The 17,270-nt window shown below is 39.8% G+C and overlaps 1 protein-coding gene across 6 annotated transcripts in view; it reads left to right on the forward strand.

Annotated features, from left to right (window-relative positions):
* CUX1 (cut like homeobox 1) overlaps positions 1-17,270 on the forward strand; it is a 284,858-nt gene that overhangs the window by 174,654 nt on the left and 92,934 nt on the right. For all 6 annotated transcript variants that reach the window (XM_074845469.1, XM_074845464.1, XM_074845465.1 and 3 more), the window contains exon 9: positions 7,859-7,907. In XM_074845469.1, the coding sequence (XP_074701570.1) occupies positions 7,859-7,907 (49 nt within the window). The remainder of the gene's footprint in view (positions 1-7,858; positions 7,908-17,270) is intronic.

Below are 17,270 nucleotides of genomic sequence, written 5' to 3' on the forward strand. Positions count from 1 at the left end.
GCAGTATCTCAATCTCAGGACATTAATGTAGGTGGGATTCAGGCATGAATACATCAAAAATTAAACCTCAGAAGGTTCGTTCTTCTTTTCTCCACAATCTCTAAAGGCAGGTCAGAATGGTGACACCAGAACAGAATTGCGGGGACTCCTCTCTTTGCCTGCCAGCACTAGAACCTGCAGGAGCATGAGCCCACAGCTCATGAGGTTGCAGACTTCTCACCAGCTCCCTCGGAAGTTAGTGAAAACTGATTTTTAGGTCCATCTAAACAAGGTCATTTGTTTCTGCAAATTTCAGGTGCAGAAACTATCTTGTGTTTCAACAGCCTTCTTTGAACACCTCTGTGGCCCACAGGATTGTCACCAGTGGTCTGAGGTGGGAGGAGACCCGGAATGATACAAATGTGGACACTCCTAATTACTAATTTTAACACTGCTCATAGGGCTTTACAGGGTAAAGCAAAAATACATAGCGAAAGAGGACATGTTTGATCATAAGACCAGGAGAAAAAGCATTTATTGCATTTATTTTCTTTTCTGTAACAGGCAGTGTGATGGCTGGACACAGAGGCCTGTTCTTGTGGAGAGAAAAACAATGATACTTGAGTAACAGGTGTTTAAATGGAGGATTAAGCAGTATGGGGAGCTAAGATTCACATTGGCTGTCATGCAATATATCTAAATATGTGCCATGTAAGAAAATAGTATTGTCACCAAACAAAAAAGATACACCATCTATTTATAGATTAGGCTACTTTTTAATACAACCAGTACGCCTTGTCTTTATTCCAGCAGCTCTTCTTTGGTTTGCAAAGTGTGCCAAGGCCATGAGTGTGTAACACTATGGGAATTACAGCTCTGGGGTTCTGTGAGTTGGTATTTTCTGTTACATATAATTCTTATTTTTTCTCTTTATATTTTATTGAGCATATCAATTAGTGTCACTCATATCAATTTCTCTCTGTAGAAATGTTTAAGAAAACACTGCTGATCTTTAGAAACCGTGCTCCCTAGTGTGTCACTGGAATAAAGCTGATTTCTGTTGTGTTTAAAACTTCATAATTGCAAAAATGATTTTATTATCCTTGAAATCCTGACTTATGTCATGAAAGAGGAAACAAAACGCTGTGCAGGTTTTTTAGAGAGCAGTTTTTCTACGGACTGAAAAGAGGTTTTATTCTATAGGGTCTTTTCCTTCTAATGATGGAGATGATTCTTGCCTTGTATTGTCCAGGTAGTGCTCAATATCTTGGGCTTTATAAGCAGTTTCTTTAACCTTTATCAATATTTTATGATCACTTGACATCTTTCAAGCACCTGGGACATCGTTTATTTGAAGATCATACCTTCAGCTGGTGCAACTGCTTGATCCCCGTACTTAGGATACAACCTAGTATGCTTAATGAGAAATCTCTGTGTGAGAATTAGTTTATTTTTTTCAGCTTGAATCTGTATGCATGCACTGCATGGATAGAAGACTAACAATGAGAAGAAACAATAATGAATTCTAGTTAAACCAAAAAAAAACCCTGAAAAAGTTAGCATCGAGTCTCTCCCCTTTTTGCTAGGGGAGGAACTTGATTTAGTATAGGATAACTGCAAAGGGGGGTCTGGACAATGTACAGTGGACATTTAACCATTCCCCAGATTAATCCAGATGACGTATTGTGTAATCGCTGGAGCACCTGAAACCAGCATTTCTTTGATCTCTCAATTTAAAGCCTTCAGTGTTTCACTGCTTAGCAGAGAGAGGATTTTTTTTCTTCAATTGAGTTCCTAGGAAAGGAAACACCCAATTCATTACTAAAGTTGGTGGATTTATGAATCCCTGAACAGAGAAATTCTTTTACAAGAGGCCTGGATTTATATGACATTGGAAAAAGGATTATCTGATCTGAAGATCCTTGGAGGGTTGCTGTGAAAGAAAATATTAACCTATAGCTCTTGCAATTTGAAAAGTAGATTTGAGAACTTAGTAGTAAAAAGTGTGTGAGTTCTTGCCCTTTGACGTGCTATACTGGTTATGCTGAAATGAACTTTTTTTTTTTCTTTCTTTGTACAACCCTTGTGTCTATGACTTGGAGGTTTTATTAGCAATTAAGGTGGACTTATGTAATATGGGTGTTTGTTGGTTTTCATTATGAATTCTAAAAATGCCTAAACTATGTGTAGAGTGATGTTTGTAAGATGCAAGAAAAACAGAATTAGTGGATTTTTTTTATATTACCTTCTATCAGACGCTTTCTAAGAGCTTAAAAGAAAGTGTTTGGTTCTTCATATGTAGGTCTGAGAAATTAAGTAAGCCAAGCACCACGTGCACCTTGGCATGGTCACTGAGGTGCAGGGATTAGATGAAGGCATCTACCAGCAGAGCTTGGAAAGAGTCTTGAATTTGAGTAGGAAATTTGTCATTCTTTTTTGCTTAAATTAAAAATAAAATTGAATATTCAAATGCTGGAATGCTCTTGTGCCCTGAGTGAATGCCATGGTCATTGGACTGCAGGCAGTTTTGACGTTGTTTAGTGATCTGAAATTACTTCCTAGACCCAGGAACCTTCCCTGATAAAAAATTTTATTGAAACTTGAAAAAATTCAACGCACTGCTTTTTTTTGCTTTTTTGCTTTTTTTTTAATGCTTTGGCCCTTCTTCTTTTCTTCCCCTTCCAAATGTCTCAAATAACTCTTCCCATTTTGTCTTGTGCTAGCAAAGTACTAGATTATACTGACTCTAATTTTAAGAGGCTGTTTACCTAATTCAGCCAAAATTTGCTCTGTGACGATCACAGATATATGTTACAAGTAGGATTTTTCTTTTTTTCTTAATTAAACATAAATGCACATTAGTTGATAATGTATGCTTTTAGTTTGAAATTGCCTGTGTAAATGTTTTAGTAATTAGAACATTTTAACAAGCCCCAGTGGCTCCATATACCGATGGCTCTGACCAGTAAACTTATACATGTTTTTAAAGAAAACAAATGTGTGGGAAAAAATGTTGTTTGTTTTTTGCCAAACCAAAATATTAATCTGCCCTGCTAGTGAAGTTTCTTGGCCACTCCACTGACTGCAATTTCAAAAGTGTCATCTGTGTTTTTCAGTTCTTCCATGTATAAAGAATCCAACAGCAGTTTCCTTCAAGGTTCAGTAAGTCTGAATGTTTAGGGGGCTGTAGCCACAAGATCTGGCAAACCATTCACTTGTCATGTTAATAAAAAAGGAATTGTTTCTGCCTCTTTAAGCTGGTGTCTAAATGAAGGAGTTGGATCAACTGGATTTTAATCATAAAGTCCAGATTCTTCTTGCTTACAAGTGTATAGCTTTATGGTGTTCAGGGTTTTCATCTGATTTAATTTTATTTAGAAAAAGAACTGAGCTTCTTCCATGTTACCAATTCTTGAATTTGCTTGCTTGTTATGCTGTTCAAACCTAATCAGTTATCTCGATCTTAAAAAGAAAATTGAGCCTTTCCATGGTTTTTATTTCCCATAAGCAATTGAATTGAAAAGTGGGGTGGTTTTTTTTTTTTTAAAACTCCGTAAGTTGTTTTTTTATAGATGGCATGTCAGTTTTGAGGGCTCTTTCATGACTAGTAAAAGCTTACACCTTGTAAAATCTCTAGCTTTTAATGTGTTTTGGTTTTCACTTCAAACACAGTAGCAAGAGAAGAAATAATAGAATATTTCATGGTCATGCCATTTCAACAGTTCAGATTCTTTTTACTTGGCGATGCTTATTCTGTAGCTCCAAATGCTTGGGCTTAAAATTTGATTTCCTAAATTCCTTAGCCTGAAAGTGTTGAAGCTTAGAACAAGCTATCTGTAATGCAGACTGAAGAACTGTCTTGCTTACATGATTACTTTTCCTCTAACACAGAGATTATAAGGAATTAGATCAGATAAATGATTATATCTGCGGAATGAGAAAACACAGGGTAGGTAATATTTGCTCCTGAAAACAGCTTTTACCCACTCTTTTTTATGATCTGTTTTAATGTTAAGAAAGTATCACCCTTGACAAACCCTGCATAATGTTGGGTTGCAACGTAGAAATCTGCTGTAAAACACTGTAAATATCAGTGTATTTTAGCAAAAGGTCTTCTTGTTACTAATTACCCTCATTCTCTGTATCTGTCTGAAGAAAGACAGAACTTCGGGTTTTTCTCCTTGCCTTCAGCTCTTGGGGTGATGTGGAAATCCAGGCGCGCACAAGAGGCCAAGTCACGTGTTGCTTCAGGAACAAAGAAAAATAAAAGTAAAATCATGAGATCTGTGTCAGTAAGCAAGTGAGCTTAGTTCACATGGAACTACTTTGGTCAGAAATTCAGGGTCGGTATAACCACAGGTTTGCTAAACTTGGCCATTTTTTCCTTCGTGGTTCCCACCAGATTTTCAATGAAAACGTGCAGGACAAGGCGCCAGCAGCCTTGAGCTGGATGGCATTTTGCCTGTCAAGTAGTTCTGTTGAAATAAAGAGAAATATTGAAATAGGAAGGTCTGAAAATGAGCAAATGTGGTGGATGGTGAATACATCAAAAATTACCTGTGTGGGACTAATTCACTGAGCCAAAGTGGAGTTTCCTCGTACCTTGCAGGTTTGAATTCGACACGGTGCTTTGTAAACAATAAATCAATGCAAGTTGTTTCTGTGAGTGCATAAAAGGTGTGAGAACTGTAATTTATTTTATAATAAATACTTCTGCTGAGCAAACAGTGAATGTAGCTATTAGAGACTTTCTCAAATAAGTGATTTTAGACTCCTGAGTGCCAGCTACTGATGTGGTAGTTGAGCTTTTAAAATGAAAAGACTGAATTCCTTTTGAAGATTCTTCTGAATGCTGTTGACACTTGTGCTAGGAAAGAATATACAGTAATTTAATTCATTACTTTACTTAAAGATAGCATTTTTGGTTGCAGCATTAACCTCCATTGGTGTGCAGACTGCTAGGCTGGAGACAAGATGTTTTGCTTGAATTTTTTTGGAGATGCTGCATCCTTTTATTAGGTGTGCAGAGACTGTGTGTGGAAAAGCTAGGTAGAAGAAAATGTATGAGGGAAAGGGGAGTTCAGGATCAGTCAGCTGGTGTGTCTGGATACAAGGACAAAGGGACAGTTTTGCCCTTGGCTACAGTTTGACACTTCTACTGGATTCAGTCAGAATTATCTGTGCATGCTGAAGGGCAGAAATGTCATTTTTATGGCATTCTATATCCTGAGTCGCTTTTTTTTGTAATTGGCTGCGTATACCAGTGCTGTAATAGAGCTCTTAAATCCTGACCCCAGCCAAAATGGCATACAAATACCAGTATTAATACTTCTGTCCATTTTAAATACAGGATTGTCCTGAGTCCTTCCACTGCATTTTTCAGGCACTGTCCTGTGTTTCAGCCTGGTTTACTGGCAGCCACGCACCTTTCCACTGGCCCGGGGTGCTCCTCTGATTTACTGATCTTGGTCCCATCTCCCCTTGGTCCTTTGCCCTTGGACATCCTCCTGTTCCTTCTCTCACTCTGCTGTCTTCATCCGTTTCCCTACCCTTGGCTCCCTTCACTTTGATGGGTCCAGACCCCCTCACACTTGTGCCCTTTCCCGCTTATCTCTCCTGCATCACAGTCATCTTCTTTTCTAAAAAAAAAAAAAAAAGTTCCCTTGGCTGAATGAAAAACAACCCTTCTGCTCCCAAAGCAGGGCGCTCTGCCTCTCCCTGTCTGAGGGTTTTGTGCTTCTTCACTCTTCTCAGGTTCTGCGGTTTTTCAGACCTTTGGCTGATACCTGGCACCCCCTGTTTGGGAGGAAAGGCAGTGGTTTTATTGTTCTCCAAACCCTACAGAGAAGCAAGCGGAAACTGGATTTGCTTAAGCTGCAGCCGGCGTGTTAGGATGGGACATTCCCAGCTCTGATCTGGGAGGCATGTGACATAATCCAGACTTCATTTGCTGGCTCCATATAACCTGAGGCATTCACACATAAATTCAGCCTGAATGCATAAGCTTATATAAAGAGGATCCTTAAACTATCCTGGCTAAAAATATTTGTAAAATGCTGGGAAACATTTTTTTTTGGTCCATTAGAATGCCCTCTTCCCCTTTCTCTGCCTCTGTTATAGAAACATAATGGGGTCACTTGCGTGGTCTTAGGGACATCTTTTCCATGTGAAGTACTGTAAGTGGGTTAACAAGTATTTTGGGGCTGGAGTCTAAAACAAAACATGTTTCACAACTACAGAGATTAAAAGTGTTATTGTAGGCTTATGTTAACCTGTCCAGGTTAGTCTTCTGGCTACTCTCTGCACGCTTTGAATCCTTATTTGCCCAAGGAGAGATTGTTCAATTCTAATCCTAAACTAATGTTTATTATTTTTTATTAATTCAAAACATCGTGTGCATGATTTCTTTCCCATGTAAGAGCACATTAGCTTCTCCAGCACAAGAAAACACATGTTAATCTGTTTTCCATTATTGTCCAAATTTTTTCAAAAGGCAATTCATGTTGCCCCGACAACATTAAAGGCTGTAATTAAAAATAATTTTCCATTAATTTATATACATACACATTTACTTATTATGATCTTTTACTGCATTTCCCTAAGTGTGCATGCAGAACCTAAAATGCTGTTGAAGAGTAAGTCAACATTCAGTGTAATGATCCAGTGTCGAGTGTGCCAGTACCCTGATGTACTTCAATTAACCATCTTTCCCAGCAAACACCTGCATAGAAAAATGGATCTTCAGCGGGATCGTTAGAAAAACAAACCCTGAATTTTCTGCATAGGCAGAGGAAGGGAATTCCAGTATTTCACAGCTTTTACTGATAATGATCTGCTACAGATTAAAAACAAAAAACAGACATTATGGTGTTGGCAGATTGCAAAAGGACTTGCTGGTTAAAGCTGCTCTTCATAGGAGATGAGGATAGTGTTCATTGCTTCCATATGGTCCAGATATATAAGACAGGCAAAATGTCTGGGGAAAAGTAAAACGTCTTCCTGTATTGGTACAGAACACACTTTTAGGTCTCTAGGCCCTTTTCCTGGTACCTTTCGCAGGTGAGAGCATGAGTGTGAAATATTTGCCCATGATTCAGCATGATGATAAAAAAAGATTGCTTAAGGATTGGATCCATTTGTGTGAGCAAAGTCTTAGAAATGCTGAGGTTTTTTAAAGTGTCAGGGCTGGTAGCTGCCACCTAAAGCAGGTATGTGAAGGATCCGTTTTTTCCTTGACTATTTGTATAGTTTTCAACCCTTTGACTTTCTTACTCAGCTTTGTAATACGCATTAAGAGCCTGAGTCTAAATTTAGAGTTTCATAAATTTGTGTCAAAAAACTCTTCTCTGCATAATGTAAAATTAAATTTCTTGGTCTCTTTGACCTCATGATATTTTTTTTTTTTTTTTAGCCAAATTTAGAACCGAACTTCTAGGCACACTGAAACAGAAGAGTAACAGGCTCCTTCTGTGTATACTTATACAAGTAGCTGACTGAAGAACTGTAATCTTGGACTTCTCCATAATTATCACTTGTGAAGCACCTTTACATGTAGGAAAGATGACACTGCCCTTCTGCAGGAGGTTGGGGAGTAAGATCTTCAAAGATCTAATGAATATGCCGAGATATCAATACACTTATTTCACTGCAGAAGGGGAACAAGCAAAGGAATTGGGAGACTTGCAAACCAGTCCACAGAGCTGAAACCCAAGAGGATTTCACCAGTCAAAAGTTTAACTGATCAGTCTTACTGTGTCCTTTTAAAAAAATATTGAAAATTGGTATTGTTTGTATGAATGTTGCAATTGTACGGTGCATGAACTCATATAGCAGGCATTCTTCATGTGATAACAGTACTTCTGCTCTCTTGTTCTCCCAGGGCTGATGAAATCGAGATGATCATGACAGACCTTGAAAGAGCAAATCAGGTAGGATTTTAAATGAGTCCCTCATAAAATTCTAAGTGTGACTTTGATTTTTTTTTTTTTCTTCTCTTTTGGATTTCATGACAGTTCTTTTATATGCACTTAGCAGTCATAACTGTGTAGAGTAAGAAAATATGCAAATTTAGAGAAAAATACAGCTCTTCAGGGATACTCTGTAAGGATTGTATGCACAGTAGAGTAGTGATTGCCATATATTTACGTTCTAGTAATTTAAACTTAAGTTTCCCACTGTAGTTATTCTTGGGTTTATGTTTCTAAATCCATCATGTTGGCCCCTACTCGGACATGCAGGTAATTGGTTTACCCAAATTAAAGAGCTTCTGCCCTGCAGCAGTGGAAAGGCTGCCAGCAGCCTTACCTAGGGAGGCCTGACCTTCTGTTGCAGCTTCAGCTTTTGTGGGCTTCTCTGGGCTTTTTCCTTCCTTTTCTGATATGTTTTATTGGCGTATTAATTTTTAGCAAGGGTTGGATCAGACTGTGCCGTGCAGGAGAACAAAGAAATTTGTAATCTGTTCGTGCAGATGCTAATTTGGTAGATGGTGAAATGTCTCTCCTGCATTCCCTCACAGTGAAATGCTCCTGAGAAAGTACAACAACCGTATGGAACTTTTTAAAATAAAAGGTTTTAAAAAAACTAAACCCAACACCCAAGCAAAGTGCTTTTCAGGTCCAGTCTGTACTTTGAGTGACTATTTGAGGTGATGAAGGAGATGTGTATGGACATGCAGGATTCACGGGTGATACATGCAATGGGTGATGGTTTCACAGAGGGAAACCTCAACCAGGCATTTGCTTATCAGTGAGCTTCATTAATCCCTCTGTCAGATCATAAAAGGGTTTGGGTTGGAGGGGACCTTAAAGATCATCTAGTTCCGACCCCCCTGCCATGGCCAGGGACGTGAGCAAGGGAAATCAGAGATTTCAGATGTTAAGTCTCTCAGGTTACGGTTTTATAATCCAGCTGAAGCAGCTCGCTTCCAGGAGGAGTAGTTGCACCACGCGGTCCTGCTGCACGCCTCGTGCTGTCAGCAGCGCTTGTGGGGCCACCCCACGAGCCAGACCAGGTCACTGATCCTGTTGAAAACTAACCCCCCCCCTCCAGCTGCTGCTTTGTCTTCCTCCTTTTGCTAGATCAGCTTTCAGCCCCCACACTCCCCTGGCACAGCTGACAAGTATAGCAAGTATATTGTCCTTTACTTAGTTCTTTATAAATTGGAAAAATACTAATGAAGCAGAAGGCAGATTTGTAAGTTGTTGGGTTGATTATTTAGTCAGTAAAAGAAAATTGGGGTTTGCACAGTGGGTTTTTAGTTCTGTCAAAGAACTTTTGTAGACAGCGTTAAATATTTGTGAAAGTGCTAGTAATTATTTGAAAATCTATACCCTTTTTAGAGATGATGTAGGTGTTAAAGATGGTTTGGTAGAATTACTTGGTGATCTTTGCAAAGGCAGTATGTTTTGCAAAGTTGTAGCAATGATTTACCCAGTAGGTTTTTTCTTAGACTAGAAGGGTGGTTGTAGTTAAAGAACAGGTATTTCTGATTTCCTCGTTTCCATACTAAAATGGAATATATCTTGTTTATATAGAAATGCTAAAGATATTTTCCTGTCTAACTAGAACAAACCTGCAGTGGATTTTTTTAATTGGGGTTTTATTTAAATTAGTCAAAATTTATAATGGCTTACATGCATAACCCTTAGTTTGGTTGTAATTCAGCAAACTCTGAATCTGTATGTAAACATCAGTGTGCAGCTCATCTGAGCTGTTGTAAAGCTAGAAGAGGCCGTTGTATCTCCTCTCTCCCCATCTCCCCCTCCTCTGCCTCCCTCCCCAGCTGCTGTGGTCCTGTCCCCTCCCTCACAGCAGCTTTTGCAACCAGGGGACCCTTCATTGAGTCCCTTGAGCTCAGTAAATGCAGAAAAACCTGAATTTGGGGTGAAAGGGCCAGGTTTGTTTTCTGTGGGTTTAGCAAATTGAGGCAGCTCAACAAAACATCAGAGAAGCAGCAGCGCTGAGATGAAGGACACGAGGGGAGCGTGTGGCCTCAGAGGAGACGAGGAGGGAAAGTTCACCAGTGGAGGAGCAGGGGCAGTGAGCTGTTGGAGTAGCTCAGCTGTTTGCTGAAACATGCCCATAGTCGTCGTCTTGTGTGATGCTTTACCTTTATAAAACAGCTCTATAAATTATCACTAACTAATCTTTGTAGCAGTGATTCCTGTGTTTTGTCTCTTTATAGTTGAAAAAAAAAAAAAAAAAATTGGAAGAAATTAAATCCATTGCACGGGCCAGAAAGTGAGTGTGCATCAGGCTGAAGTGTTACAGTTGCAGAAACAAGTACTTAATATAATTATGTATTTAATAGTTAAATTAACATTTCCTTTTACCATTTCAGTAAGTACTTATTCCCCATTATTAAGGCTACCTTTAAAGAGTAATGCTCAGCATGACTCCTACTTTGAGGATAGACTGCCTTGCTGATTTTGATGTGATGTTTTGCTGCTCTGGAATTAACACTGACCCAAACGACTGGGATTTGGAGCAGAACTTTACAGAACAGCAAAATGTTCCCACTGAAAATGTGAAAAATACTTGCTGTAAATTTTTAAATATCTGATATTTCTTGAAAATCCCTTTCTCAGCTACTGCCCTTTTTAAGTCCAGAGCTGGCGTTTCTGAACTTCCTTTCCTTTGTGTAAGGACAGCGCTCTGACTCTTAAGAGGTCTGCAGTTGCGAGAGGGTGGGTGTACTCATTGACATTGATCCAGGTGTCCCTCTTCTGGGTGATGAAAGCCACGGGGACAGAGTTGATGTTGGAACTCCCTCCCTTGTGTCCTGTTGGGTGAAGCACAGACCATTCTTCTTAGTCTTCAGACTCCATCACCCCTCTTCTCCCACTGGTTTCTCCTCATTTGGATCCTCAAATTGTTTCATGCAGGAACTCTCTGGGCTTGTTTGTGTGCTGTCATCCCCAGAAGAAATTACTAGCTCATAGAAATAATTACCTTTAAATACCAGTGAGCTTTGCAATTTTCTGCTTAGAAAGAAAAAGGGGTAGTGACCGCAAAGCTCGGTTTCTAACTCCATTGTATCATTTATGCAAGGTATGAACTGAATTTTCCCCCAAAACATACCCCTAACCAACAAGAGAAATAAATCCCTCACTTGAGCTGAGCAAGCTGGGGTGGAGGGGTTTGGAGGCGGGTGCTGGAGGTAGCGATGTGGTGGCAGCACAGCTGCTGGGATGACAGCCCTTCCTCGGCTTCTAATCCAGGCACTCAGCACGGTTAATCCAAGATCTTGAGTGGGGTTTTGTGGCAGGGCTAGTCTCATTCAGACTGACAGAGCTCAAATGGAGTAATTTAAGTACAGCAGTTTACACTCACTGTTAGGGTGAGGCAGGTGCTGGCTGGGAGGTGGGTGTCAGTGGTGGCCTGTGGAGTGACCCTTCCACTTTAAAGTCCTGAGAGCTATAAACCAGTATGAAAAGAACAAGAATAGTACATTAAAACAGCTGGTCTACCTACACCTGCCTCAAGAGGAGCCATTAGTTCCATGACGTGTAGCTTTAGCAGGGGTGTAAAGTGTGAAGCCAGTAGCCCCTGCTTGCTTTAGCAGGAAGATGCAACTGCATCATCTGCAAGACCGCAGCAGGGCTGCGGGCAGCGGCAGCTGGGGGTCCGTCAGCCCCCCGTCCCTGAGGATGTACGGCTTGTATGGCTTGGGTCTCCGAAGGGCTGAACTCAAAATACAATCAAATGCAATAGGAGTGGCTTAATTTCACTTTACTAACCCACCAGTTCAATAACAAAAATAACCCGAGAGTTCACCCTCGCATTTCCATGAACATTTAATAATCCTGTAGTTTGAGGAAGGGACTCGTTTTATTAAGATTTCATTTTGCACAATAAATCACTGCATATTTTCTGATATGCTACGAAGTATAATAATAAATAATTAAAGCTAAACTACCCTTACTTGTCAAAATAAATGATTTATCATAGTTTGGGACACAGCATCTTTGAATTTTTTATTGTTTGATTCCCAGAATATTATAATTTCCAATCAGTGAAGTTAATGAAGCTCCAGTGTACTTTTCTGCATTTGCAACAGTTACAGTTGTGAGAATGTATATTTTACACAAATATTTATGGTTAGCACTTTTCTGTACCTTTTCAGGTTTACACCTTTCTCATAAGTGTTTACGGCAGCAAGTCACAAATCTTTGGGATGGCAAATTTATTCAAATGAATTATCCTTCTGTTTCTATACTTCATCTAGCAACCTGGAATCACCCAGTTGTGTATAAGAAAAACTGAGTTTTCTGTTGAAGACTCATTCTACATTATGAAAAGAGAAATACTTTGAAATGTTAAATTTAGGGAAAAAAAAATAGCGAGAGAGGCTCATTTTAAGGTTTTAATATTGAGTCTAAGTTTGTGGTTTCATGTCACTGATGTATCCAGATCTGTTTACTGGCTTTATACAGTCAGTTCGCATTGTTTTAAAAAAGGAAAAAAAAGTCTAATGGGCTTTGTAATTTGGGCTTCCTGAAAAAAAAGTGCTTTTTCACTTTTAAAAGAAAAAGAGAACTTTGGTTAGTGTTGGTTAATCCTGGGTTATTATATTTTAATCTTGAGGAAGAGGAAATAGATTTGAAAAACAGACTCAGATATAGGTATCCTTAGATTTTGGGAGTAATAACAGAAGGAAAACATGGGACAATTTTTTTGGTGGACTATATTGTGAAAGCTATAGAAAAAGAATTCATTTGTTTTTCTTCTGTCTCTATGCCATGTTATCCCTTTGGAAAAGCAAATGTTTCCATTGGTTTTCTTTCCATCTTGACAGTGCTGATAGTGCTCCCAGATTTCTACTTCATATTTTTTCTGGGGAAAGAAAGCCAAACATAGAAGCTTGTTATCAATAAAATAAGGGCAACTGTTCTTTCTAAAATACATAAACATTTATTAAAGAATCTAGACTGGATCAGTACCATTTATTCCACAGAACGTAGTGTTAGATTTTAAGATCTGTAGAGGAAGGATTAGTGAGTTTAAGCATTTTTTGGAACCAAACTACCACTAAAATCCATAAAACAGTGTCTGCTATAGAAGTAGAAAGAAAACCTCACCAGGGCATTTTAGCAGAAATGCTGTTCTCAGGATTATTTTTTTATTTCATTGGGTATGGTACCTTCCTGTCTCTAACAAATCACATTGGAAAATGGTTTGAAAAGATATTCCCACTAAGTGAGATTGCTATAAAATATGTATGGTTTTGAGCAGCAGATGGAATAAATTCTTCTCTTTCACTTAGCAACACAAATGCAACACAGTTTAGGTAGTGCAAGGGCAGTGCAGGAGGGGTTTGCTCTGACCCACCAGTGGTAACAAAACCAGTGACAAGGCAGTCCTTGTTTTTATGTTTCCAAGAAGAAAGGTATTCATCTTGATATGATTCCTTCATCTGCACCACGGCTAACGCGGATACTGCCCACAAATGCTGCCAGAGTATTTGGTTTTTATTTCTGACTCCCTTTGCAATGAACTAGATCTCTGCTGTCGTGGTGTGCCGTAGTCCCGCTGAATTCAGCAAAGTTAAGCTGTTTTATAGCAGATGAGGTCATTCACTTCATCCTGTGATTTCACTATCTGTAAAATGGGAATAATAACATTTACTTTATAAAGTGCATTGAGATCCTTGCACGGAGAAGTGCTGTATAAAGGCAAAATATGGTTAATATTATTTTCATACAAACACAGGAGTTTCCTGTAAATGCTTGGCTTTCAGTTGGGAATACATTTATCTGGCAGCCTTTCAGAGCGCAAAGGAAAGTGCAATAGCCTGAAGACAAGAATGAAGACAACCCAACCTCTTCTGTTGGAGGGTTTGGTTTTTTTTTTTTTTCCATGTAGTTCTCCATTGCTGGAAAAAATAGGTGCCAGAGCCCTGAAGAGTCTTTCATGTCACAGATTTTTCTGATAACCTTGCTGTTCTGTGAAAGCTAGGGTCGTTTAAAGGTTTTAAAATAAATTTTTATATCTCAGAAGTTAGAAAATTAAAGCACATTGAACCAGTGTGCTTTAATTGATCTCATACTCCGAGAAACATAGCTTTTGCAGCAGCTTGCAAGTAAGAATGTCAGCTTCAAGCACTTAAAACGAAGCATGGTGATTACTGCCATAACCGGGCTCATTAACTTCAGCAGAATTACTTGTGATAATATATACTCCTAGCCCATAGGAAGATTTTGCCACATATAGCTCTGAATTTAGCATGTAATAAGGAAATATAGTTTGGCTAGTGGAACTTTAAGGGAAAGGTTATACTTTTTTGCTTGCAAGTATCTCATTTTGCTATTCACACCACTGGTCTTTGATCAAATTAACATTTTACTGTAAGTAGAAGAGCACTCAGTTCATGCTATTCATTATCTTGTCAGGAAACAATGAGAATAATTTAAACTGGGTATATTGTGTAAGGCTTTTTTTTTCTTTCTTTTTTTTTTTTTTTTTAATTGGAAAGCACATGGCAACATTATGATCATGACCTAGTGGCTCCACTGTGAACAGTACAATATTTACATGCTATATTAAAGACAATGAAAGTATTTTGAAATATTTTGTTACCAGGGAGGGGGGGTAGGGCTATGCTAGAGAAACAGCCGTATAGAAATTAGGAGGAATTGTGTGACTGAACTATCCAGAAAAACAGCATTTTTAAACAATGCTGGATCTGCATGATCTCTATCAAGGCGAGTAGTGTGACTGTCACTGGTCATCATGGGTCTTCTAGGCTGTGCATAGTAGATTTGGAAGTAAGAAACCAAGGGCTTTAGCACTGACTGATGAAAAGCAACTATACTATGGGATGCATATTTCTTAGACTAAGTGGGATAGTTTCACACAAAGAGAAGGTTGCATGAACTTTTCAGTGGCTCCAAGTTGTGCAAGATTGGTAGGTTTTAGCCATTTTCCATACTGGGCGTCTGTCTCTGGCTGCACTCTCTTTTCTTATTTCAGGAAAAATTGTTCAACTATTTCTAAGAACAAGATTAGGAAAAAAAATCCAGTTTTCCCCACATGTTACGAGTTGTTCTTGTTGTTTTGGTGAGGAGCCTGCTGTGCCCATATTTAAGAGAAGGGGCTTGGCACTTGATGAGGGAGGGTTTGCCTTTTTCTCAGGGTTGTATCTTCTGTTGCTTCAAGTAGGAGGGAAAAAAAAAAAAAAAAAACAAAAACCAAAAACGCCCCAAGTTTGGCCAGCCTATAAGCATCTGAAAAAAAAGAGTTCACACAAACTCAACAGAATCTGGTTTGAATTTGTCGGCTTTGATGTCCGTGCCTGTCCCAAGCATGCTGCAGTCTATCACTGCGCCGGCTGGGTGAACATTAACCAGCTAGGTTTTTCTTCTCTTGGTTGTAATGTGAGGTTCAGCGCCACTTTGACGGAGAGCACTGGGAGGGGAGACGCTCCCCCAGGCTGCCCCTGCCAGCGTGGGGAGACGGGCAACGTTGGCGTGAGCGCAGGAAGTGGAGAGGGGGCTCATGGTGGGGAGGGAGGGAGGAGAAGGACCGGGACGGAGCTGCTGTGAGGTCACCTGGAGAAGAAGCAACAAGGAAGAGAGGAAGGAGGAAATCATGGGGTAAGACCACTTCTGGAAGTTTGTGTGATTTGTCAGGTTGTGCGAGGTATGAGCTTGCTTTTGTCTGCCTGAAGCTAAAGGCACTGGGAAGCTGAGAGAAGACCGAACTGGTGCTTCCAGCAGCCAAAATTAGTTAGGAAGGGGACAAAGTGACAAACAGAGAGGGGTAGGAGCCAGAGAGGCAAACCTGGAGGGTGTTGCTGGGGAGCAGCACTGCGGCCGCTGTATGGGGCAAGCCGGTGGGAAACGGCCAAGGGTGGCCCGTGCCCATGGTGAGGCTGTGGCTGCCACCGCCTCCAGAGCACCCGCACGGGAGCATGCAGGGGGCTTGGGGAGCCCCTGTACCTCAAAATGGGGGCTTGCACCAGTGCGTTCATTAGCTTTCTGAAGCGCTTCGATCCTTTGGTGGTGGAAACCAGAGCACAGCCCGTGAGGAAGCGATTAATCCTATCTGCAGAGGAGGGTGGGATTAGTTTGCAGTAAATAAACGGTAGAGGTTACACACAGAACAAGGAGGATGAAGCAAAATATTCATCCACGGAGCAATATTCACCTCGAGAGTGGAATGAAGTAGGGTGTCTTGTTGGGAAAAAGCAATAGCATGTTACTGTGGGGTTCCAGCCTGCCTCCCAAAGTCCTGCACGCAGCAGGTGGCCAACATACCCACAGCCTTGGCGTTGGCTTTTCAAAACTTTTAAGTGCTCACTTTTGAAACTTCTGTTCTTTTAACAGGTTTTTATGTGTAATTTATAATTTATATTGCAATAGCACCCAAAAGTGCTTTCCAGACACTGAACACATCTATAATTCTGGCTCTATAAAGCTTCCATTCTGGGAAAAAAAAAAAAAAAAAAAAGAAAAATTGACCAGTATTTCCCGAATAGAATTGCCCAAAGTTTCTGTTGATGTATTTTTAACAATGCATAGTATGAAAGCTTGTCTAATATTATTCACAGGATTACAACAGGTGTTCTGAATTGGCTGGGGAGGCTGTGCAGAAAGGGCAGCTGACAGCTTACTGTATATGCAGATGTAACATCTATTAGAAATATCCTCTGTGGTTTGCTTGCATGCAAGCTGAATAGATTCTCAAAACAATGCTTCTGTGAATGGAAGCCATCAGCAGAATTGCTTAAGGCTGCAAAACCCATTACTTATACAACAGTAGATGCAAGAGCAAGTGCCACAGTGTAGTAACTTGTCCTGCTTTGCTGGAGTTGTTTAGCAGTTATTAGATCAATATATGTACAGCCACATCTAATAAAGTACGAGAAAATAATTCATCTCAATGTGTATTGTTAGCTCAGTTTTTTATCCTAATATTAGCGAGCTGCATAAACCACATAAACTTTGTCTTCTTGTGCCTTTTTAACGCTGCTACAGTTCTTCAAGCACACAATAGGTTGTCCCATGCTCTGATTATTAGAGCCATGTTACCGTACTTTTTACAATTACATTTTAATTACAGCTGTAGAACCTATGCAAAATCATTTAATATAATGTTGTGAGCAAATAGCAGAGGTGATGCGTTTAGTAGTTGATTGCCGTTAGTTTACTGATTGATTAAACATGCAGACAGAGTCTCTGCTTTGACTGGTGAGTAAGTCAAAGATCATGCACACACACAGGGGCATAGGTTTTTATATTCACTGTTTTAGATGACTTAGGTTTTCAAAAGGATTAGCTGAAAAAGCAGGG

This window comes from Strix aluco, chromosome 19, assembly GCF_031877795.1.
Source record: "Strix aluco isolate bStrAlu1 chromosome 19, bStrAlu1.hap1, whole genome shotgun sequence".
NCBI lineage: Eukaryota > Metazoa > Chordata > Aves > Strigiformes > Strigidae > Strix > Strix aluco.